At 50.0% G+C, this 23,923-nt stretch overlaps 1 protein-coding gene across 1 annotated transcript in view; it reads left to right on the top strand.

Moving 5' to 3' along the window:
* LOC140426516 (ALK tyrosine kinase receptor-like) overlaps window positions 1-23,542 on the top strand; it is a 1,637,280-nt gene extending 1,613,738 nt beyond the window's left edge. Inside the window, exons 26-29 of the mRNA XM_072511388.1 lie at window positions 13,727-13,828; window positions 16,205-16,339; window positions 18,421-18,511; window positions 20,036-23,542. Of these exons, the coding sequence (XP_072367489.1) occupies window positions 13,727-13,828; window positions 16,205-16,339; window positions 18,421-18,511; window positions 20,036-20,851 (1,144 nt within the window). The 3' untranslated portion in view covers window positions 20,852-23,542. The remainder of the gene's footprint in view (window positions 1-13,726; window positions 13,829-16,204; window positions 16,340-18,420; window positions 18,512-20,035) is intronic.
* The last annotated feature ends 381 nt before the right edge of the window (window positions 23,543-23,923 follow it).

Below are 23,923 nucleotides of genomic sequence, written 5' to 3'. Positions count from 1 at the left end.
ATTCTCCCTTCCGGATGGGCTGAAGTCCCGTCGACGTGATGACCGTTCACGTCGACGTAAATCAAACTTCCTTTTCATCGGCGTGAACCTGTGCTCCAGGTTCACGCCGACTAGCGTGGAGGTGAGTGACGGCCTGGGGAGTTGGCCGCTGGGCAGGCGATGGCGTGGCCGCAGTCTGAATGTGTGGGGAAAGGTGTGTCTCGGGTTGTGTGTGTGTGTGTGCGGCGGGGGGGAGTGGTTAGAGTGGGCTGGGCTCCGGGGGAGTGCCGGGAGGGGGGTCCATGCCGGGGAGGAGGGGGGGGGGTCCGTGCCGGGGAGGGGGATGGGGGGGCCCATGCCGGGGAGGGGGGTCCGTGCCGGGGAGGGGGATGGGGGGGGTCCGTGCTGGGGAGGAGGATGGGGGGGTGTCCGTGCCGGGGAGGAGGATGGGGGGTCCGTGCCGGGGAGGGGGATGGGGGGGGGGCCGTGCCGGGGAGGGGGATGGGAGGCCCGTGCCGGGGAGGAGGATGGGGGGTCCGTGCCAGGGAGGGGGATGGGGGGGGGGGGTGTCCGTGCCGGGGAGGAGGTTGGGGGGGGTCCGTGCCGGGGAGGGGGATGGGGGAGGGCCCGTGCCGGGGAGGGGGATGGGGGGTCCATGCCGGGGAGGAGGATGGGGGGTCCGTGCCGGGGAGGGGGATTGGGGGGGGGGTCCGTGCCGGGGAGGAGGTTGGGGGGGTCCGTGCCGGGGAGGGGGATGGGGGGGGGCCTGTGCCGGGGAAGGGGATGGGTGGTCCGTGCCGGGGAGGAGGATGGGGGGGGGGGGGCAAGTGAGTTGGTCCACCTGGCCAGGTGCCAGCCTCCAACAGTTGGACCCATGCGGTCCATGCCACCTGGCATGCCTCCAGGCACCGAGTGGGGACCTGTCCGGCATATCGCAGACATCGGTGCATCGGTGCATCCGGGCAGTGACAGATGCCCTATATGCCATGGCGCACCGCTACATCCGCTTCCCTGTGGACCGGGCCAGCCAAGATGCCCGGGCCGTGGGCTTCTCTGCCGTGGCCGGGTTCCCCATGGTCCAGGGCGCGATCGATGGGATGCACGTCGCCGTGCGGCCACCTGCAGATAACAGGGCCGTGTTCACCAATAGGAAGGGGACCTATTCGATGAACATACAGGTGGTCTGCGACCACCGCATGATGATCCTGCAAGTCTGCGCCCGTTACCCAGGCAGTGTACACGACTCATACGTGTTGTCGCGGTCATCCATCCCCGGCATGTATGAGGGACGCCATCCCCGGCTGAGGGGCTGGTTGCTGGGCGACAGGGGCTATCCATTGCGATCGTGGCTGATGACGCCTGTACGGAGGCCACGCAATGAGGCGGAGAACCGCTACAATGATGCCCATGTAGCGACAAGGGGAATGATAGAGAGGTGCTTTGGCGTGCTGAAGATGCGTTTCAGGTGCCTGGACCTCTCTGGGGGCGCCCTCCAGTATCGGTCAGATAGGATCGGCTGCATCATTGTGGTGTGCTGCGTCCTGCACAACATAGCCCAACAGAGGGGCGATGTGCCACAGGCAGAGGAGGGCGGAGTGGAGGAGCAGCAGGAAGAGGCGCAGTCCTCCCCAGATGAGGGGTATGGGGGCAATGGTCAGGGCAGACGGGCTAGACACAGGCGGGTGGCTGTCCACCATTACCGGCAGTACCAGCGGGCACGGGACAGACTGATAGCCGCCCGCTTCACTGACTAGATGGGCGTGGGAATCGGGTAGTATGGCCACAGACCGCACACCATGGCAACAGCCGACCACCCACACCCCCCCACCCATCCACCCACCCAGCACCCTCACCCCCCTCCCCAACCCCACCCACCCCACCCGCATGCACACCACCCCCCCCCATTGCCGATCCACCTGCGGCACAACGGCCGGGCTCACACAATTGCGGGTGGACGCGTGTCTATTGCAGGCCATGGAGGATGATGACAACCCGCCCTGCGGTGAGCTCCTGGCTCCACATCGTTGGACTATGTCTGACCCATGGCCACAGTACCGCCATCCACCCGCACCATCCCTGCATGCGGCCGTGACACTGCAGCGCACGGTCCCGTCCTCTGCCCGGGGGGATGTTGATGGCGGCCCAGGGGGAGGGGGGCAGACTCAACTGGGGCTGAGGTAAGACCACCCCTCACACACACACTTGCGCTCAACGTACATGACACCCCCGCACGCTTTGGACAGAGCACAAAGGCAGCTTCTGTAGGTGTAACATTGACTTTAATAACCAAACGTGTTCATGCACGTGCCCTAGCCCCTAAAACTCATCTGTGCCCTGCACCCGTGCCAACTTACTCAGTGTCTAATTGTTTGGCCTTACGGGCCCTTTGACTATGTCTACGTGGTTCCCCAGACGGTACAGCAGAACTGGAGGTGGACTCCTGTGATTCCTGCCCTCTGACACTGGATCCGTTTGGCGGCCGTTTCCTGGGGCGTCCTGGCCTAGATGGGCCAGGCTGCGGCCCGGGCGACTGGGATGGCGAGCTGCCAGCCTGTCCTGCCCGTTGCCCACCCGATGCACCTGGGACGGAAGGGGGGGGGGGAGTCCGAGGTGTCGCGGTGTTCCGGGACCTCCCCTACAGGGGGAGCCGGGACGGACCACACCACCTCCTCCTCCCTCGGGGTGCCCGATGGCCCCCAGGCCTCTACATGGGTGGGGGATGCAAACGGACTGGCCATCCGATGCCCCCCCGACATCTGGCGCTGCCAGTCCTGGAGGCCCGTGCTGGTATCGACAGGGGTCTGCAGGTTTACAGCCATGGAGCCCAGGACGCCGGCTCGCACATGGCCACTGGCGCCGATGCCCTCAGCGATGGCCTGCAGAGACTGGGCCATGGCCTGCAGAGACTGGGCCATGGCCTGCAGAGACTGGGCTATGGCCTGCTGAGACTGGGCTATGGCCTGCTGAGACTGGGCCATGGCCTGCTGAGATTGGGCCATGGTGTTGAGCGCCTCTGCCATCTGGCACTGGCACTGGCTCATGGCCTCCTGTGAGAGGGCAGCCATGTCCTGGGCCACAGACGACGCCTGCACGGAAAGCCCCAGTCTGACACAGTCGCACCCATTGCCTCCACCGCGGACGCCACCCGTGCGGTGTCTGCCTGGGTGGCACGCATGACCGGCACCACTTCCAGCTCCTGGACGCGGGTGGACTCCTCCACCTGCGACTGCAGCCGCCGCAAGCCGGCCGTCACCCTCTTCGCTCGTCTCCGGGTCGGAGGTTGCATCGGATCTATGTGTGGGTGTGGAAACTCCAGGAACGCGGGATCCATCTGGGCGGCAGATGTTCGCTTGGGCTGGCCTGCCCTCCGACCGCCCGGCCCCTCTGCTGCTCCTACCTCCACCTGCTGTACCGGGACGGCTGTGTTGTGCGCACCAGTGAGTGTAGCAGACGCCTCATCACTAAAGTGCCCAACCGAGGTGAGTGTTTCTGCGATGGTGGAGGGTGTTGGTGACAGCAGTGGCGTTGTGTCGTGCTCTTCGTCCCACTCTGAGTCCATGGCACTTTGGGGTGGGGGTTCGTCTCCACCCATCCACTCTGAGTCACTGTCCGGTATTTCGTCTTCCTGGGTAGTGCTGTCCCGGGTAGTGCTGTCCCGGGTAGGAGTGTCCTGGGTAGTGGTGTCCTGGGTAGTGGTGTCCTGGGTATTGGTGTCCTGGGTAGTGGTGTCCTGGCTCGGATGTGACGGGGGCCTGTGGCTGCCCCCCTCGTCGCTGGGTGGCACACGCCTGCCTCGTCGCTCCCGCACGTGACGGGGGTGTCGTCTCCCTGTTGCTCCAGGTCTCTCCGTCTCCCGTGGTGTGCGAGGGGCATCCTCCTGGCATCGCATGCCGGAGGGTCCGGGTCTCTCCGTCTCCCGTGGTGTGCGAGGGGCATCCTGCGGGCGTCGCATGCCTGAGGATCCGGGTCTCCCCGTCTCCCGTGGCCTCCGAGGGGCATCCTGTGGGCGGTCTGCATCTGCGGGGATGGGTGCCTCGACGTTTGCTCCTGCGATACACAATGAAGCATGCATGGTTAGACACGCAGGCAGTGATCAGGTGATATGGGGGAGGGGGATATGGGGGAGGGGGGGATATGGGGTCGGGCTGTTGGTGGCTCACTTGCTAGTACGCCCCCGACCTCTGCATCAGCAACCTCCCAGTCGTCAGGTCCGCCAGCCAGTTCCAGGGCCCTTTCCTCGTGTTCGGACAGTGGCCTCTCATCAGCGGGGCCTCCTCCAGTCCTCACATGCTCCCTATTGTTGTGTGCGCGCTTCTCCTGTGGCGGGGGGGGGTGGTGGCAGGGGTAAAAGGCAACAGTGTTAGGCAGGTATATGAATGCACGCCATCGGTTGCGCGTGCATTGCAGAGGTTAAGGTTAGGGCTGGATTCACTTGGGGATATGGGGGAGGGGGGATATGGGGAGGGGGGATATGGGGAGGGGGGATATGGGGGTGGGGGGAAATGGGGAGGTGGGATATGGGGAGGGGGGATATGGGGGAGGGGGGATATGGGGGAGGGGGGATATGGGCGAGGGGGATATGGGGAGGGGGGATATGGGGAGGGGGATATGGGGGAGGGGGGTATGGGGAGGGGGGATATGGGGAGGGGGATATGGGGGAGGGGGGGATATAGGGGAGGGGGGATATGGGGGAGGGGGGATATGGGGGATATGGATATCGGGCAGGGGGTGGGAGGCTCACCCTGGCTGCTCTGACGAGGTTGTTCACCTTCTTGTGGCACTGGGTGCCTGTCTGTGGTGTCAGGGCCGCAGCGGTGACGGCTTCTGCCACCTCCCTCCACAGACGCCGGCTATGGCGTGGGGCAACTCTGCGGCCGTGCCCGGGATACAGGGCGTCCCTCCTCTGCTCCACTGTGTCCAGGAGCGCCTCCACATCCCGTGACTGGAACCTCGGGGCTGAGCGGCGGCCAGCCATCCAGTCGGGTGTTCTGGTCGGGTGTTCCGGTCGGGTGGGGGGAGCAGCGCGGCCTTATGAGCCGTCACGCCGTGCGGCGTGTATGATGCTGCACGGCGTGAACCACGTGCACATGCGCGGATCCCGTCACGTCGCTGCTAGCCCATTTCAGGCCGGAGAATTTTGACCCATTTTTCCGACGTGACGCAAGTCGGATTTGCGCCGTTTTTTGCGCCGATCGGCGGACTTTGCGCCGATAACGTAGAATTTCGCCCCATCTTCCTGGTGAATCTGTTTGTTATGGGGAGCTTTGTTGAATCAGGAGAGAACGTCAAGCTGTTGCATTGAGCGCAGGTGGTGGCATGGTTAGAATCCCTATAGTGCAGAAGGAGGTCATTCAGCCATTGAGCTGCACCGACCCTTTGAAAGCGAACCCTCCTAGGCCCACTTTGCCACCTTATCCCTGAAACCCCAGCTAAGCTTTCGACACAAATGGCAATTTTGCATGGTCAATCCACCGAACATGCACATCTTTGGACTGTGGGAGAAAACAGCAGGAACCCCACGCAGACACGGGGAGAGCGTGCAAACTCCACAGAGATAGTTACCCAAGGCCAGAATTGGGCATGGCTATCTCCTGCTAATTACCACGTACCGGCCACCATCAGCTGATGAATCAGTACTCCTCCATGTTTTTAAAAATAAATTTAGACTACCCAATTCATTTTTTCCAATTAAGGGGCAATTTAGCATGGCCAATCCACCTACCCTGCACACCTTTGGGTTGAGGGGGCGAAACCCACGCAAACACGGGGAGAATATGCAAACTCCACACAGACAGTGACCCAGAGCTAATCACTGTGCCACCATGCTAACCCAGTATTCCTCCATGTTGAACACCACTTGGAGGAAGCTCTGAGGGTAGCAAGGGTGCAGAATATGCTCTGGGTGGCGGACTTCAATGGCTATCACCAAGAGTGGCTATGTAGTACCACCACAGGCCGAGCTGGCCGGATCCTAAAGGACATAGCTGCTAGACTTGGACTGCAGCAAGTGGTGAGGGAACCGACAAGAGGGAAAACATACTTGACCTCACCAATCTGCCTGATGTAGCTGTATCTGTCCATGACAGTAACAGTAGAAGTAACCACCGTACAGTCCTTGTGGAGACAAAGTACCATCTTCACATTGAGGTATTTAGCCACAATCTGTAACCTCATGGCCCGGCATATCCCCCACTCTCCCTTTACCACCAAGCGAGGGGATCAACCCTGGGTCAATGAAGAGTGCAGGAGAACATGCCATGAGCAACATCAGGAACACCGAAAAAGGAGGTGTCAACCTGGTGAAGCTACAACACAGGACTACATGTGTGCCAAACAGCATAAGCAGCAGTAATAGACAGAACTAAGCGATTCCACAACAAACTCATCAGATCTAAGCTCTGTAGCTCTGCCACATCCAGCTGTGAATGGTGGTGAACAATTAAACAGCTCATTGGAGGAGAAGGCTCCACAAATATCTCCATCCTCAATGATGGAGGAGCCAAGCACATACGCGCAAAAGACAAGGCTGAGGCATTTGCAACAATCTTCAGCCAGAAGTGTCGAGTGGATGACCCATCTCGGTCTCCTCCAGACATCCCCAGCATCACTGATGTCAGTCTTCAGCCAATACAATTCACTCCACGTGATATCAAGAAATGGCTGAAGGCACTGGATACTGCAAAGGCTATGGGGCCTGACAATATTCCAGCAATAGTACTGAAGATTTGTGCTCCAGAACTTGTCGCACCCCTAGCCAAGCTGTTCCAGTACAGCTACAACACTGGCAACTACCCGGCAATATGGAAAGTTGCCCAGTTGTGTCCTGTACATAAGAAACAGGACAAATCCAACCCAGTCAATTACTGTCCTATCAGTCTACACTCCATCATCAGCAAAGTGATGGAAGAAGTCATCAATCTGCTCACGGACGCTCAGTTTGGGTTCCGTCAGAGTCACTCAGCTCCTGACCTCATTACAGCCTTGGTTCAAAAATGGACACAAAAGCTGAATGCCAGAGGTGAGATGAGAGTGACTGTCCTTGACATCAAGGCAGCATTTGACTGAGTGTGGCATCAAGGAGCCCTAGCTAAACTGGAGTCAATGGGAATCAAGGGGAAACCTCTCCACTGGTTGGAGTGATACTTGGCACAAAGGAAGATGATTGTGGTGGTTGGAGGTCAGTCATCTCAACTCCAGGACATCACTGCAGGAGTTCCTCAGGGTATGTCCCAGGCCCAACCATCTTCAGCTGCTTCATCAATGTCATTCCTTCAATCATAACATCAGAAGTGCGGATGTTTGCAGATGACTGCTCAATGTTCAGCACCATTCTTGACTCCTCAGATAATGAAGCTGTCCATGTCCAAATGCAGCAAGACCGGGGCAATATCCAGGCTTGGACTGACAAGTAGCAAGTTACATTCGCGTCACACGAGTGTCAGGCAATGACCATCGCCTGCAAGAGAGGATCTATCCACCGCCCATTGACATTCAATGGCATTACCATCCCAGAATCCTCCACAATCAACATGCTAGGGGTTACCATTGATCAGAAATTGAACTGGACTAGACATATTAATACTGGGGCTACCAGGACAGGTCAAAGGCCAGGAATCCTCCTGCGAATAACTCACCCTCTGACCCCCCAAAATATGTCCATCATCTACAAGGCACAAGTCAGGAGTATAATGGAATACTCTCCACTTGCCTGGATGAGTGCAGCTCCAACACTCAAGAAGCTCGACACCATCCAGGAGAAAGCAGACCACTTGATTGCTCCCCCTTCCACAAACATTCAAATCCTCCAACACTGACGAACAGTGGATGCCATGTGTACCATCTACAAGATGCACTGCAGTAACTCACCAAGGTTTCTTAGACAACACTTCCAAACCCATGACCACTGCCATCTAGAAGGACAAGAGTAGCAGATACCTGGGAATGCCACCTCCTATAGGTTCCCCTCCAAGTCGCTCACCAACCTGACTTGGAAATATTTTGCCGTTCCTTCACTGTCGCTGGGACAACATCCTGGAACTCCCTCCCGAACAACACGGTGGGTGTGCCTACACCTCAAGGACTGCAGTGGTTCAAGAAGGCAACTCACCACCACCTTCTGAAGGGCATCCAGGGATGGGCAATAAATGCTGACCTAACCAGCGACGCCACATCCCGTAAATGAATTTAAAAAAATTAAAGTGTGCTTGAGACACGACAGCCATGTTCCCCATTGGCCCACAGTCATTAAGAAGGATAGCCAAATAGACGGTGATGACCAGATTTTCTGCCCGTCTCCTATCCACAGTTTACTTCAGGCAGATAGTATGGGTTTCTTGTGCCGAGTGTTTCTTGATTCTATGCTGGAGGGAGAGAGAACTCGGCAGTGTGTGACCCAGGGTCAGGTGCAGTGACAGCCAGAAAGACAACAAGGCAGCAGAAGGAGAGGCAGCTCAAAATGCTCGCAGCCAGGGGCCAGTGTGATGCTGAGCAAGGGGGAGTGATTGGAGTGGCAATGTGGGAGCTGAATACACCACACATGGAGAAGCTACCTGTAAATGTCAAAGCGAAAATGTCAAAGATGGCAGAGAATGTCAGCGATCAGTCACTGACCTGAGTTACTGCCTGCAGGAAGACCTACGACCCCGTGGAACGGGAGGCAATCCTATGCTGGTAGTCTTTAAACCACACTACGCCCTTTAGTTTCTTTGCTGGGTTGTTCTGGGGCTCCATGGCGGACATGTCTGTGATCTGCCAGTCAGCCACACACAGGCACACAAAGGGAGTTCACCAACGTCATGGCCAAAAAGGCCGATGATTTTGTCCGATTCACCACAGGCCCTAAGAGCCAGGCGGCAGAGTTTTGAGACTCGGCTCAATAGCCTGATTTCCCCAAAAGCAAGGGGCAATTGATTGCACACATTCAGCTCTCTGCCAACACCAGCAACATTCTTAAACCAAAAAGTGTTTCAGTCCATCAATGTGTGGCTGGCATGTAGCCACCAAAGTAAATCCTGAAGGTATGTGTTCAATTGCCATGAAATTCTCATGACTCATACTCTCTGAATCACTCTCAGGTGCCACAGCTCTTTGATCCCCCCCCACCCCGCCCTCTCCAACCTGTACAGCTGCAGGGGATCTCCTCAGAAGACCTGGATCATGGTGGCTGTGCGGAAACCGGAGTGCCTGGCAGAAGGAGATGTACAATGCCATCCCTACCTCCCTACCTCAACAAGGGCAACAATAGAACAGACAATTGGACTGCTGAAGATGCGGTTCCACTGCCTGGAGCACTCAGGTGGAGCACTGCAGTACACGCCACAAAGAGTCTCACAGATCGCTGTGGTCTGTTGTGTCCAATGTAACCTAGTGCAGCAAAGAGATGTCGGATTCCCAGCTGGAGAGATGGAGGAACCGGATTCATCCTCATACGATGATGAAGGGGAAGAATCAGAAGAGCCTGAAGTGACGCAAGGTGCAGCTCCACCTGCAATTGCCAGGGTGATGAAGCAATGCACCAGATAGGCAACTGAGACACTCATTGTATCTCAGTTTCTGCCAGAGTGAGGCCTCTGCAAGATGCCCTGATTTCCCTCTCAACAAAGGTCACTATCAAAGTGCCACCACAGGCAGCACATGCCCTCCAGACCAACATACAGTCCCACAACCTCTGACACCTAGAAGGTGTGGTGATGCATACAGGCACATCTATTATAATTGGACAGAGTTGAACCCCAATGTATATATTTGTACAGAACAGCACCACTGTACATAGCCACTGACCAATACATGTAGGGTCAGTTGTGACCTCCCACCAACAGGTGGAACCAGACACCGGCACAAACATATATGTATCGGGGGACAATGGGAGGCGGGCACTTGGCAGTAGGACGGACAGGAGGAAGGCCTTACCCTCCATGGTTTTACAATAATGGAGACGGAATTATTTGTACTTAGAAATGCATGGTTACCATCAAGATTAAATACCTGCAGCAATCATATCTTCATGTTCTATGTGCACCTTCATGATCAAGGAAGCAACCAAACACAATAGAAGGGAAAAGGTTGGATGTTTCTCCTGCATGCCGGATGTATCTCCACCTGGCAAATGTTTCCTCTGCCTTCTGGATGTTTTCCCTGCCATTTGGATGTTTCCCCTGCTTTCCGGGTGTTTCCCCTGCCTGTTGTATTTTCCCCCTGCCTGTTGTATTTTCCCCCTGCCTGTCGTATTTCCCCCCTGCCTGCTGGATATTTCCCCTGCTGCTGGATATTTCCCCTCCCTTTGGGATATTTACCCTAGCTTACAGATGTTTCCCCTGGCTTCCGAATGTTTCCCCTGCCTTCCGGACATTTCCCCTGCCTTCCAAATGTTTCCCCTGCTTTCCAAATATTTCCTCTGCCTTCTGGATGATTCCCCTGCCTTCTGGACACTCCCTCTGCCTTCCAGATGTTTCCCCTGCCTTTCGGACATTTCCTCCTGCCTTCTGGATGTTTCTCCTGCCTGCCAGACATTTCTTTGCCTGTCGGACGTTTCCCCTGCCTTCTGGATGTTTCCCCTGCCTTCTGGATGTTTCCCCTGCCTGACAGAGCTTGCCCCTGCCTGCCAGATGTTTCCCCTGCCTGGCGGATGTTTCCCCTGCCTGCCGAGCGGAGTTCTGGTTTCCTGCAGGCTGTGTGTGATGGGTTTTCTGACTGCGAGAACCTGTAGTGGAGAACACAGTAGTGAATTAACTTCAGCTTATGCACAATCCCTTTTCCTAGTGCAATGCAGTGTTTCCTGAGTGCCCAATTCTCAACACCATTTTGGGGACATCCTCATTCTTGTGGGTGGCACGGTGGCATAGTGGCTAGAACGCCTACCTCGCAGCACCAGAGACCCAGGTTCAAGTCCGACCTCGGGTGACTATGTGGAGTTTGCACATTCTTCCCGTGTCTGCGTGGGTTTCCTCCGGGTGCTCCGGTTTCCTCCCACACTCCAAAGATATGCAGATTAGGTGGATTGGCCATGTTAAATTGCCCATTAGTTTCCAAAGATGTGCAGGTTAACTGGCGTTCCGGGGATACTCGGTGCAGTGGGCCTGGGTGGGATGCTCCTTCAGAGGGTTGGTACAGACTCGATGGGTCGAATGGCTTCCTTCTGCACTCTAAGGATTCTATGGATTCTATAGCCCATCTCAGTATTTAGCTGGCCTCAGAATTCCAAAATAGGATAAACAGTGCACTAACTATTTGCCTCAATTGATTTTCTCATTAAAATCTAAGCCAAATCTCAATTAAAATTACTTATGTTTTCAATCTTGATTGGTTCCCTGTTAAGTTGACTCCCCATATTCATTGAGTGTGAAATGTCCATTCACTGTCCTTATCCTGTGCTTCGTTCCATGTCTATTCATGGTGTTCCCAGGGGTATGATAAACAATTTTTCAGAGTTCAACATGATGATACATTGAAGCATCCCTTAAGATTCCCTTAAGAAGATTATAAGTATAAAGAAGCTCAGCTTCTGTAGTCTCCACTTATAGCCCAGGCATAATTCTTCTCCAATGCCATGTTGTCCTTGCTGTAATATAAGCCAGAACTAAATACAATAATGCAGACAGGGCTGAACTAACAGCTTGTATAGTCTTAATAATAATGTTGTGATCTATTTTCTATTACAGAATTTTGCAGTAAAAAATGTAATTTGCCTTATATAGCTCTGTGGCCGGTGGTGTCAATGATCTGCTTTTTCCTGGATATATTTTGCATTTAGGTCCTAATTTAGAATCCATAGAATCTCTACAGTGCAGAAGGAAGCCATTTGGCCCATCGAATCTGCACTTACCCTCCGGAAGAGCACTCTTCCGAGGCCCATTCCCCCACCCTAATCCCATAACTCCATGCATTGATCACGGCCAATCCACCTAACCTGCGCATCTTTGAACTGTGGGAGGAAACCCGAGAACCCGGAGGAAACCGACGCAGACACGGGGAGAACGTGCAGACTCCGCACAGACAGTCACCCAAGGCCGGAATCGAACCCGGGTCCCTGGAGCTGAGAGGCAGCAATGCTAACTACTGTGCCATCGTGTCCTTTATTTATATTTATATCTATTTTTTTCTTTGTGTATGACAACGTTGAATTTATTCAGCTTTTCCAGCTCTTATTTTAAACCTTACAACCCTCCTGCAAGCTTAGTGTCACCTTTAATTTGGACACTGACCTACACCAATACAACACTAATGTATCAGTAACTAATGCACTGTCCTGCTGTGTTGATCCTTATGATTTTCCAGCTCCTCCCAACAGGGAAATCCTCCGGTCCCGCCAAAGTCGACTCCTCACGCGAGTTCCCCAGTGGCGGGACTGGTAAGCCACGCAAATGCCCGTGGACTTGGGCAGGCCCGGAAGATCCCGCCGGCAACCAATGGCTCACCACACCCACCGCGGGGTGGAAGCCGGAAAGTCCCGGCCATTGAACCAACCCAAAAGAGAGAGAAGCAACAACATGGGAATGACTGGAATTGCTTGTGGAGTATATTTTCTTCCATTTATTAACAATACTGAAGGCTTTTCCACGTGTTATTTAATTTAATATTTTTGTTAGCATTGTTGATTGAAGGGAAATATAACATAATATCCTTTCATTTTACCCCAACCACTTTGGGCAATTGCTTGTGTAAAATAAGATAATTTATCACGCTTCATTTTTTCAGCTTAATTGATAGGTTCATTTTTTTAAACGTTTGTGTAAATCATCCAACTGTTACATTCCTTTAGGGCGACTAGTTTCCTGGTGCACACAGGAGTTTTATACCCATTTGCTTTCACTATCTGCAGCAGACAGGCTTTGAGATGGTGATGTGGGATTCCAGTGCACAAATGTTAATGTTTATTTGAAGTTCCTCTCTCTGCTGATCTCGCATAGGTACTAACCCATTTTAAACAGCTGGTTTAACAATGGGAAACCCCATTGGGCAGCTGGCGAGACGGAGAATCCTGGGGGCGCGCCGCACCAGATGGAGAATCCCGCCCGTAATGAGTTTGTCAGGATCACATCATACACAAGTGATGTGGGAATGCATTTTAATGCAGTGGTGCATTAATTCCTCTTTAAAACTACAAGTTATCTGAAAATTTCCGGCAAGTTACATGTAATTTCAATTCTCTTCCCGCACTCATGGTGCACCAAGGCGGACTTTCACCTGTTTCCATAGCTAGTAATTCCCAGAACAGGTCACCTGTCTGTCACCCGGGGATTTTCCTTGAGGGTCATCACTCCATATCAGGCGTGGCTGACCAGGGGTCTCTCCCACTCTCACCACCAGCCATTGGCACGTTGGAAGGATTTGCAGGTTGTCGCACTCAACCTGTTTGACCCCGTTAAGAACACAGCTTCCTTGGCCATCAAGCCCTGGGCCTGGAACTCAAACCCACAGCTTCTGGCTCAGAGGCAGGGACACTACTACTGAGGTTAAATGAAACCCAGGCTTAAATGTTAATCCTGTTTAAGGGCCACACTATGCCACAAAGTGCAGAAAATGTTATGTTTTTGCCTGCAAAATAATCCTCAGAAGCAAAAAAATATAACTGACAACAGAAATACATGGAGTTGGCTGTTTTAACTCACATTAATGGCTGAGAAAATAGCAGAGATAACTACATCTGCTGGCTGGTCTGATGAACTACCACTTTAGTGTATTATTAGACCACTGCCTTTAACAACCATCAGATTGTCAAATTATATTTGTTTGCTGTTTAACTCCACAGGGCGAGTTATTACAGAAAGGGTGGTCGCGCCATGCTCCCAGTGAAATGGATGCCACCAGAGGCCTTCATGGAAGGAATATTTACTTCAAAAACAGATACATGGTATGTGTGTTTTTGTGTGTGTTTCTCTAAGAAAGAGAGAAGTAGAAGGGTTAAGGTAATCATTGCGATAGCTTATGTTGGGTTTGCAGATTTGAGCAGCTTCACTGTGCAGACAACACAATCACAAAATAATAAACTAAAGAGAAGGGAAAAAAAGATTCTCCTACAGTTTCTATTACTTCAAAGTCCATTGCGAATTAAGCACTGTCCTTTCACCTCCAGAACCTCTGGTTCAAATTCCATCTGCTCCTCCACATGATATGCATGAAATGAATTTCAGCAGTCTTAACCTGTTCCTAGTAAGCAGTTCCACAGCACCCCACACCAATTTGGGTCTCAACTGGTGATCCCAATCAACAAGAAAAGCCATTTAATGCATTTTATTTTGAGCAATGTCCCAATGGGCTTCACACTGCCATGAAGGGAACAGATGACTGTTGATGGTGAGGTGAAAGGCAGGGGGGTGCACAAGAGGTTAGAATTAACAGGACGGAGAGTTACAAAGAAAAGTACAGCACAAGAACAGCCCCTTCGCCCCGCCAAGCCTGCGCCAAACATGCTGCCCATCTAACCTAAAATCTTCTACACTTCTGGGTATCCCTCTATTCCCATCCTATTCATGTATTTGTCAAGACGCCCCTTAAACGTCACTTTCATCCCTGCTTCCACCACCTCCTCTGCCAGCGAGTTCCAGCCTCCCCCTGTGTAAACAAATTCCCTCGCACATCTCCTCTAAACTTTGCCCCTCACACGTTAAACCTATGCCCCGTAGTAATTGACTCTTCCACCCTGGGAAAAAGCTTCTGACTATCCACTCTATTCATGCCCCTCATAATTTTGTAGACTTCTGTCAGGTCATCTCTCAACCGCTGCCGTTCCAGTGAGAACAAACTGAATTTATCCAACCTCTCCTCATAGCTAATGCCCTCCATACCAGGCAGTATCCTGGTAAACCTAAACCTTGTCTGTACCCTCTCGAAAGCCTCCGCATCCTTCTGGTAGTTGTGGGAATTGTGTGTATGGCTCATACAGGTTACAGAGATAGGATGGACTGGAGCCAGGGGAGCTTTGAAGTCAAACATAAAGGGCTGGAATCTCTGAGCCTCCGCGGGGGAGAAGAATGGGCATCAACGACAAAATCTGGGCCGATGTCGCTACCGAGATTCTCCGGTCCCCGGAGAAATGCCGTGAGCGGTCTACACGGTGCGGGTAGGGGGCCATTGACAAAGGCACGCCCCCCTCCACCCGCAATTCACCGAGGGTAACTGGCCTAGTTCCCGACGGTGTGGTTCTAACCGCGATTTGCCTGTCGGGAACAGCCCCCTGGTGGGGGGGCGGGGGGATCCTTTACTGGGGGGGGGGTGGGGGGGGGGGGGCCATGGACGACAAAGGGGGCGATCGGGAGGCACCGATCCACAGGTGCGCGTGATCTCGGTGGGGGCCTACATTTTTGGTGCCGCCCCGCGGTTCAAGTCCGCTATGTCCCACAGGGTGGCCAGCGCAGACACATTCGCGGACGCCCGACCGGACGTGCAGGGCCCCGAATCCGCAGCCAGAGCTGCGAGAAGCACTCTGGGGCTCTGCTAGCCCCCTGCAGGTAGGAGAATCTTAAGGAAAGTCCAGAGTGAAACATCTGCGTTTTGACGCTGACGTGGGGACAGAGCCCCAATATTGAAGAATCCCACCCAAAGGTTGCGAAGACTCTAATGGACAGCTGGTGTAGGTAGTAAAGATAAAATCACACTGGTGCAGTTGATTTGCTACTTAATGCGGATAGTGGGAAACTCATTCCGTAGCACTGACAGTCATCATCTTGATCAGCACATAAATTCACCTTAAGAATTCGCTAAGTTTCACAAGCACATAAATAAAATAAAAATAATAAATAATGAAGAGAAAACAACATAATTGGCAATAAGATTACATGCGATTTTCAATTGGTGGCTTCTGAACACTGAACTTAAAATGTTATGTATCAGGGTGTGCATTTTAGAATTAGCGGTGAAATCAGTACTTTAATTTGATCTTCCCTACTTCTTAGTTACTGTGTCTTTTTTAATTCCATTTTAAATTATGGTGAGAGACAGACCTTATTTACCATTGGCATTTACCTGGCAGAAGCCAAATGCATGGAGACAGACAGGTAGGGAAAGTCAGAGACTGATGACATTAGATTGCCCTTATACGCTCCTAGCAGAGGCATGAAAGTCGATTGCCTGACTATGTGGCTTCTCACCCGCTTATGGTGCACAGCCTCATTACACAATGAAAAGGAGAACGGAGGCAGGGAATAACGTAGAGTGTTATACAGCATCAAAACGGAGGAATTTATAACGGTGACATAACCTTGAACTAACTTTTGCTGTTTATTTGCAGGTCCTTCGGAGTGTTGCTCTGGGAAATCTTTTCACTTGGGTATATGCCATATCCCAGTAAGAGTAACCAAGAGGTGCTGGAATTTGTCACTAGTGGTGGCCGAATGGACCCACCCAAAAACTGCCCTGGTCCTGTGTACGTAAATCCTTGTCAAAATGTCTTTGCATTCGTTCCACTAGAGGTTTTACTTAGACAAATTAAATCTTCCTGTTGTTTCAGTCTTTACAGTAGTCTGATCTTTGCTTTTTCCCTTGGTGTTATCGACATTTCATTGCAATAATCTGCACACTGACAGGTTGGGTACACAGAGATCCATGGCTAGATAGGTTCATTTGTATAAAGAACCCCCGATTGGCAGGAAAATAACTGGATTGAGATGGTCCAGCTTATTTGATTTAAGTTAATAATGTAGCACCTCACAATTGATTTATATTGGAGCAGTGTTACATGAGTCCTCAGAAGGTGCAGTGCAAAGTTGCTGCCTGCACATCACTATAAAGGGTGATGTTTAAATATAAAATAGTTTTAACTGCCGAGGACAGGATAGCTCCCAATGTGGGTGAGAATGGAGGTGAGCAGACATGAAAATTCAAGCTGCTAGTCGTCTTTCTGGTTAGCTGGCTCCATCCTGTTCTTGAGCCATTTGCCAATCTCGAGTTGGGATTGGATACTACACCCCCCCCCTCCCCCACACACACACACACAAACACAATTGTTCAATGATAGTTGAAGGCCAATTAAGGCCCATTGCCAGAGGCCGACTGGAACTTTACAGCCAGCCTCCAGAGCCCCCAAAGTAGGGAAGTAGCTAGCTGCCTGGTCAGACCAGTGGGCCACTCCAGGCAGGCTTTGAGGCCTTCTCTGCCTGCCTGGCCGCAGGCTCCAATTGATCTTCCAACTTTGAGGGCCTGCTCACTGTGCTTAACTGGACAGTGAGCTCACCCTCTGGCTCGTGAATTCGAGGAATATCACTGCCTGACTCTTTACCACACCGTGCTGACCGTGAACCCAAAGTGCTGACCCTGATCCCAAAGTGCGTGGAGAAATTCCTGCTCCTTGTCTCAGTAATGGAAAGGAATTAAAATCTATTTTTCCTGTCTTAAGTTTAAAAGTATCGATTAGATGGCTAAGACAGGAAAAGCATTAAGACATGGCAGAGCCATGTTCAACATACTACCTGTAAGAATTAGCACATTTTCACCTGACAGGAATTTACATGCAATATTTGAATTTCTGAAGCACATTTCAAAATAAACAAAGACATGAGAAAAATGTAATTACTTTTGCTTTAACTACTGAGAGTAAGTAATCTTAGAATATTTTATTTTTATCTTGAGTTGTCACGTGAGAATGAGGGAGTAATTAGTGGCTCTGAGCTGCAGCTTGATAAACAGTCCATGGGTGCTGATCACACCCACAGCAGTGACAGGTCCAATGGTGCGCAGATAGACCACATTTTACATTATCCATGTCTCAGTAATTAAGGGGAATTTTCAAGCTGATTTATGTATATTTTCCTGCTGTGGCTATATCGGGAACTGTTTGAGAATGAAATGCATAATTAACATGTCAAAGTGTAGCTGTGTTTGTGTCCATGGATCCAACTTTGAAGCAACAGTATTGTCCTCTTGTCTTCAGCACGTCAGTCGCCATGCTGAAGCCAATTTAATGTCAGGCTTGATGTCACCTTTTCCCAAGTCCAACACTTGATTTGGGCAAGACGGGGGTGGGGGGGGGGGGGGGGGCTCGTGGCTTCAGTTTTTATCGATGGTGGATCATAATGACTGTTGATTCCACAGATGCAGTAACGAACAATTCTTCCCCCAAAACCTATGCCCAGTAATCCATTACAGCTTCTTGGGCAGTCCAGCGAAAAATGTTCTTTAAAAAGAAACTGGGAAACAGCAATAGCTATTCCCTCAAATCACCCCACACTATTACATTAGGAAACACTGATGAAGGGGCACAATATTGCCACACACCACAAGCCTGAATGAAGCAGTCTTACTTTAGATGAAATCTGTTGAAGCATTTGCTGTTGACACTTCAGACTCACCTGTACACCTGTTACATGTGATGTATTGTGAAAAATCAAGCTCTACAGTGGAGGACATCACCCAGGTTGAAAGAAAGTAAAAGGGAAGAGAAAATATATTAAGTAGTAACTATGCGAATATAAATAAATGCCACATTCCTATACATTTTTAATATTTCAGGTATCGAATAATGACTCAATGTTGGCAACACCAGCCAGAAGACAGACCTAACTTTGCAACAATATTGGAACGAATTGATTATTGTACACAGGTAACCTTTACATATATATTTGATAAATCTCTGGCGAGGTTACGTTTATCTAGGATTACAGAGAGCATGTGTCTGTAAGAAAATGATGATTGACATTCTTTGAGGATAATGTGCTGAATCTAATAAATTATGACTTCCAAAAGTGTTCAATGAAGAACCCGACAGGAGACAAAAATAGAAGCTCATGAGATTAAGATGAAGTTATGAATTAGATTATTAATTAGTTAGATAAAAGGAAACAGGATAATTATCAATAGCAATAGTTCCAGTTCATAGAGAAGAATTTCTGGAAATTGATACCGACAATCTGATGCGATCACAATACTGAGGCACAGAAAGGACTCAAAGAAAATCAGCACATCCTGAAATCATAAAGAAGTGAACAGAGTTACTTCATCAAATCTATTCCATTCTATAAAAGAACAAAATTCTAGACTTTTCTGAAATTATGAGGTGGATCAATTTTTAACTTGTTCCTGGACGTGGACAAAGCTGCCTGTCCAGCATTTAGGTGCCCTGATGACATTGGTGTGGGATTAGAGAGACATGGAAGCCTCAGGCTGGATAGGAGGCAACAGGTTTTAACTAAACCCCAGCAATTTTCGTTGTGATTTGCTAATGAGTTCACACTCACACAAGTTGGACTGATGGGAATTTGAACAAATTGCCTCTGGTTTGCTGATAAATTGCCATAACCAGTAGATAACCACACGCTTTTTGAAGGAACAGTGGGTGGAAATGGAGGGGAGTGGGCATAAAGAGGCTCCTTCTTTGAACCAAGAGAGCAAATGTAGAGCTGATTATACTCCAATAAAACTACAGGTTAAATATAACTTGAGGATTAAAGGGAGTACAGTAGGGGGAATGATTTGACAACAAAACAGGAGGTAGGTCAAAGAAGTCTGGTCAATTGTGAGCATGGCCCTGACTAACAGAATGGTCCACTGTCATTATTGCCTCTGTGCATGCTATTTGTCTAAATATCTATTGTTGCACATCTGATTACATTGCACATGTATTTGTGTGCATCAGGCCCTTACCTTGTCGCAGTTCCTGCTGGTAACCAGTATTCACCCAGTGAGAGAGTTCAACACTGAGGTGGTATCTTTTTTGAGGGGGATAATATTCAGTAAAAAGGAAACTGTTATTCAGTCAGTTGTGATTGTTGAGGTAATCAATTGGGCAACAGGAAATAAGACATATGGTGAACAGAAAGAAAATTACACGAATAATCATTAATATTTTAGAACTTAATTTCCTTTCTGACGGTGGTGTTTTGTATTGGGGTACTATTCCACAGGCATTTGTAATCTCTGAAGCCTCACGAGAGTGACCATTAGTGAACACAGCTAACTCTATTTTTTTCCTAATTTTGGAACACTGGGTTCAATTGTGCGTAGGTCAAGAGCTCCATTTATGTTATGGAGTGTGCTTAGTGCTTTGGGGAAGTGTATTTAAGTCGTAGATTTGCCATATGACCTGTGATCTGGTCATTAACAATGCATTGTTTGCATTTTTCTCTAGGATCCTGATGTCATAAATACTTCTTTGCCTGTAGAATATGGGCCTCCAACAGAAGAAGAAGGAAATGTCCCTATGCGCCCAGACGACCCTGATGGATTAGCACCTCTTTTGGTTTCACCGGCACAAGAAGTAGAGAATGAAGGTGCTTCCACTGAACCCTCCTCACCACCCCAGCGTCCGACCAGCCTCTGCCTTGGTGAACACCGGATAAAACTTGTCCCTCAAGATTCTGTCGTTGTACGTACTGGAGGGCCAGCTGAGGAGGGGTCTCATGTCAACAAGACATATTCACAAATGAACAACTCTTCTGCTTTACAACAAGGCAGGGGCTCCCGAAAAAATCCCACCAACCTCTGGAACCCTACGTATGGGTCATGGTTCACAGAAAAGCCTATCGTGCAGAACAACAACACTTTGACTGACAACAAGCTACCAGAAAGGGAGGATTCTGGTTTCCACGCCAGTGGCGGTTCTTCTACTACCATCCTAACTTCCAGGCCGCAGGCCTCTGCTGTTGTCCTAGAACCTTCTTCCCTCATTGCCAATACTTTGGATGTGCCTCTATTCCGACTGCAGCATTTTCCTTGTGGGAATGTGAGTTATGCATTCCAGCAGCAGCAGCAACAGCAGCAGCAGCAGCAGGGACTGTCTCTGGAAGCGACATCTGCTTATGATTCTTGTAAGGAAGATTACAACTCACATGTTAGTAAGGGCTTACCTCCCCAACAGGACCCACGTGTTCACCCTGTTGCCAATATACCCACTTGGGACTCAGGACTCTCTCTAGCAGAGGATGTAAATGTTACTATACTGTAAATACGAAAACTGAAAGGTCGTTTTGCTCTAGAAAGTATTACGCCAACCATAATAAAAAGCAGCAGCAAGTACCTTTTGGCACACAGGACTGGCACGGAGTTTTAATTTTAAGCTGAAAATATAGTGAGAGCCACATTTGAATAAGAGACATGCTCCAATGCAGCTAATGCATGTGAAGGACCAAGTCCATGTACAGGTAATCTTGGGCTGAAGTCATAAGGACAAGAAAACCACTGCAGCATCAGCCAAGCTAATTTATTGTGTTACAGTAACTTATGAACTAAAATAGCATTTTAGGGTAAAGGTTCCACAACAGACAAATCCCACTGTACAGAATTCTCCACTGATATTGCTTTTGTTGGATTGTACAGTGGTCTTTCAATTACAATGTCGCTTTTCTCACCAGCACAGCCCAGCACTCCTAAGGAGGGAGATGATCGGGTTTGAAAACTGGGGGGAATCAGTAGAATCAGTAAAAGAAAGAACTTGCAATTATACAGCACCCTTCACAATCTCACTCAGAGTACTTCACAGTCAATCGAGTAATTTTGAAGACAAGTCACTGTTATAATGTAGGAAAATCAGCGCAAGGTGTTCTTCGCGCAAAATGAAAGGTAGAGCAAGGAGATGTGACATTCCCAAAGTTATGGCAGGTTCTCACTCATCTGTGAAACTGCTACTGATCCTATTCGAGAGTGCAGGATCAATGAATGGTCACTGAATCTGCATACAGGCGACAGGCACCCTTTCGTTATTAGGAGTAGATTTTGGGTGTCCACCTGACCTATGATGTTGAAACACACAGTGATGGGTGCCTGGTCTGGAATGGTATTCCTTCCTCCTCCACCCCACTAGGAAAGGAAAGCAGTAGGAATCTCTACCCCCACCCCACCCCCCCCCTCGCCCCCTGCCTGCCCCACCAGATGACTTTGTAAGTGGGCACATAAGAACAGAAGAACTAGAAGCAGGAGTAGGCCATCTGGCCCCTCGAGCCTGCTCCACCATTCAATGAGATCATGGCTGATCTTTTGTGGACTGAGCTCCACTTTCCGGCCCGAACACCATAACCCTTAATCCCTTTATTCTTCAAAAAACTATCTATCTTTATTTTAAAAACATTTAATGAAGGAGCCTCTACTGCTTCAATGGGCAAAGAATTCCGTAGATTCACAACCCTTTGGGTGAAGAAGTTCCTCCTAAACTCAGTCCTAATGTAAGCTTAAACTAAAAATGATTTTAATCTTCAGGTGTCTATGCCTCTTTCTGACATAAACCCACCCTCCCTCCCGTGATGGTCTCATATACACCAAGGAGGAGTCCTGGATGATTTTTCTAACTGAATATACTGGCCTTCTGTGAGGCCAAAGCAGCAGGAACCCCTCAACCCCAGACCCAATCCCCGAGCTTCCACGCTTCACTGGCCTGTGAGAGGTAGTCAGAGACACAGCCTCTTACATGTAAGGCCAAGTGGGAAGTAAGACAGTAGAGTGGTACCTTGGTGCATTCAGATCCTAAGGTGTTTTCTGAACCTTCTGCTGCACTCCCCCCCCTCCCATTTCAGTTACAGTTGTAGTCCACTAGAAAGATCAAAGATTTTCAACCTCGGCCTCTCGAAACAATCAAAATTAATCTGGCCACATCGAGCTTACTGTGTTATCTGGACTGTCATTTGAGACATCATTAGAATATTTAATCATCATGTTCATTCCAAAGTCCATTTCTCTCCAGTTCTGGCTAAATTTGGAATTGCTTCACTTTGCTTTAAATAATTTAACAAAGCAGTGTTTTGCACAAGTCAACAATTGTAAAGAATATATTTATAAACTTAACGATTCCACAAGTCAAAGTTAAGGTAATGAGTAACTTCTTCAGACTTGGAATGTAAATAATTAGCTTACCAGAAAATAAACTGAATGTGAACTGGTTAAATTTGGTTAAATTGTTTCAGCAGGCATCGAAACCTTGGTCCCGACTAGATAGTGGTTTTGAGACTTGTAACATATGAAAGGGAGGCCATGTCCGATACTCCTGCTTTATCTTCTTCCACATTAAAGTACAAAACCTTGATTGTGAAGCTTTCAGGTCTTTTGAACATGTTGTGCTGCACAGGTGGTGTTCGTACGTTAAAGTGATTAACTATACAAATTCCATTATTCCTGTCTCTGAAGATCTCCATGTTTCATTATGAAAATTTTTCATCCCTTTCAACTGATGTTGACTCCATTTCAACCCACTTCGATGTCGAGGATGTTGTTCTGTGGGACTATACATTGCAGACATGGAAATTATCTATAGATGCAGAATTTCCCAGAGTAACTCCATGTTCCTTCAATAAAGTATTTACTCGTGTATTTTAAAATTGTACAGTTTAGAAGTAATTTCTTTGCAATAAGTTCAGTTTAAAATCCATGGATTATTCCCTTTATTTGTATATATATATATATATATATATATGCCCCAACTAGCAATTTGTTAAATAAACACAGGAGATGGTGGAATTACTCAGCATGTCAGGCAGCATTAGTTGAGCGAAACAGAGTTAATATTTCAAGTCCGATGACATTTCATCAGAACTGGGAAAACGAGGAAATGATAGAACTTGTTAGGGTTGAATGGTCGCCGGTAGCAGAGTTCCTGTTGTGGCAGAGAATCCAGCATCGGGAAATAAACGGGATCAGTCACGCCTCCCACCCCCCCCCCCCCCCCCCCCCCCACCACCCCCCTCACCCCCAGTCGGAATCGAGGATTATTCCCCGCACTAGTGGGAAGATGCATATAGGTCATTAAGACCCATTTGTATTCTATTACCTGGCCGGGTGCCATATTCTCCTGGCCTGCATGGTTCTCTGGTCCTCTGGGCCGGGAATCATGTGGGCCAGAATTGGTGCAGGTCTTGGCGAGCCTGTACCCGATGTGCTGGACTTCGCGGTGGGTCAAGGGGATAACTTTTTAAGGGAGTCGGCCCCAAAGTCCATTGGAGGGCCACCCTTCCCACCCCCCAACAATGCAAGGCCTACCCACCCCACCCCCACCAGATACTCCCAACCACCTCCCACCCCACAAGAGATCCCC

This window comes from Scyliorhinus torazame, chromosome 1, assembly GCF_047496885.1.
Source record: "Scyliorhinus torazame isolate Kashiwa2021f chromosome 1, sScyTor2.1, whole genome shotgun sequence".
Classification (NCBI taxonomy): Eukaryota; Metazoa; Chordata; class Chondrichthyes; order Carcharhiniformes; family Scyliorhinidae; genus Scyliorhinus; species Scyliorhinus torazame.
Note: the sequence above shows the minus strand (reverse complement) of the source record. Positions and strands in the feature narration are given on the sequence as shown.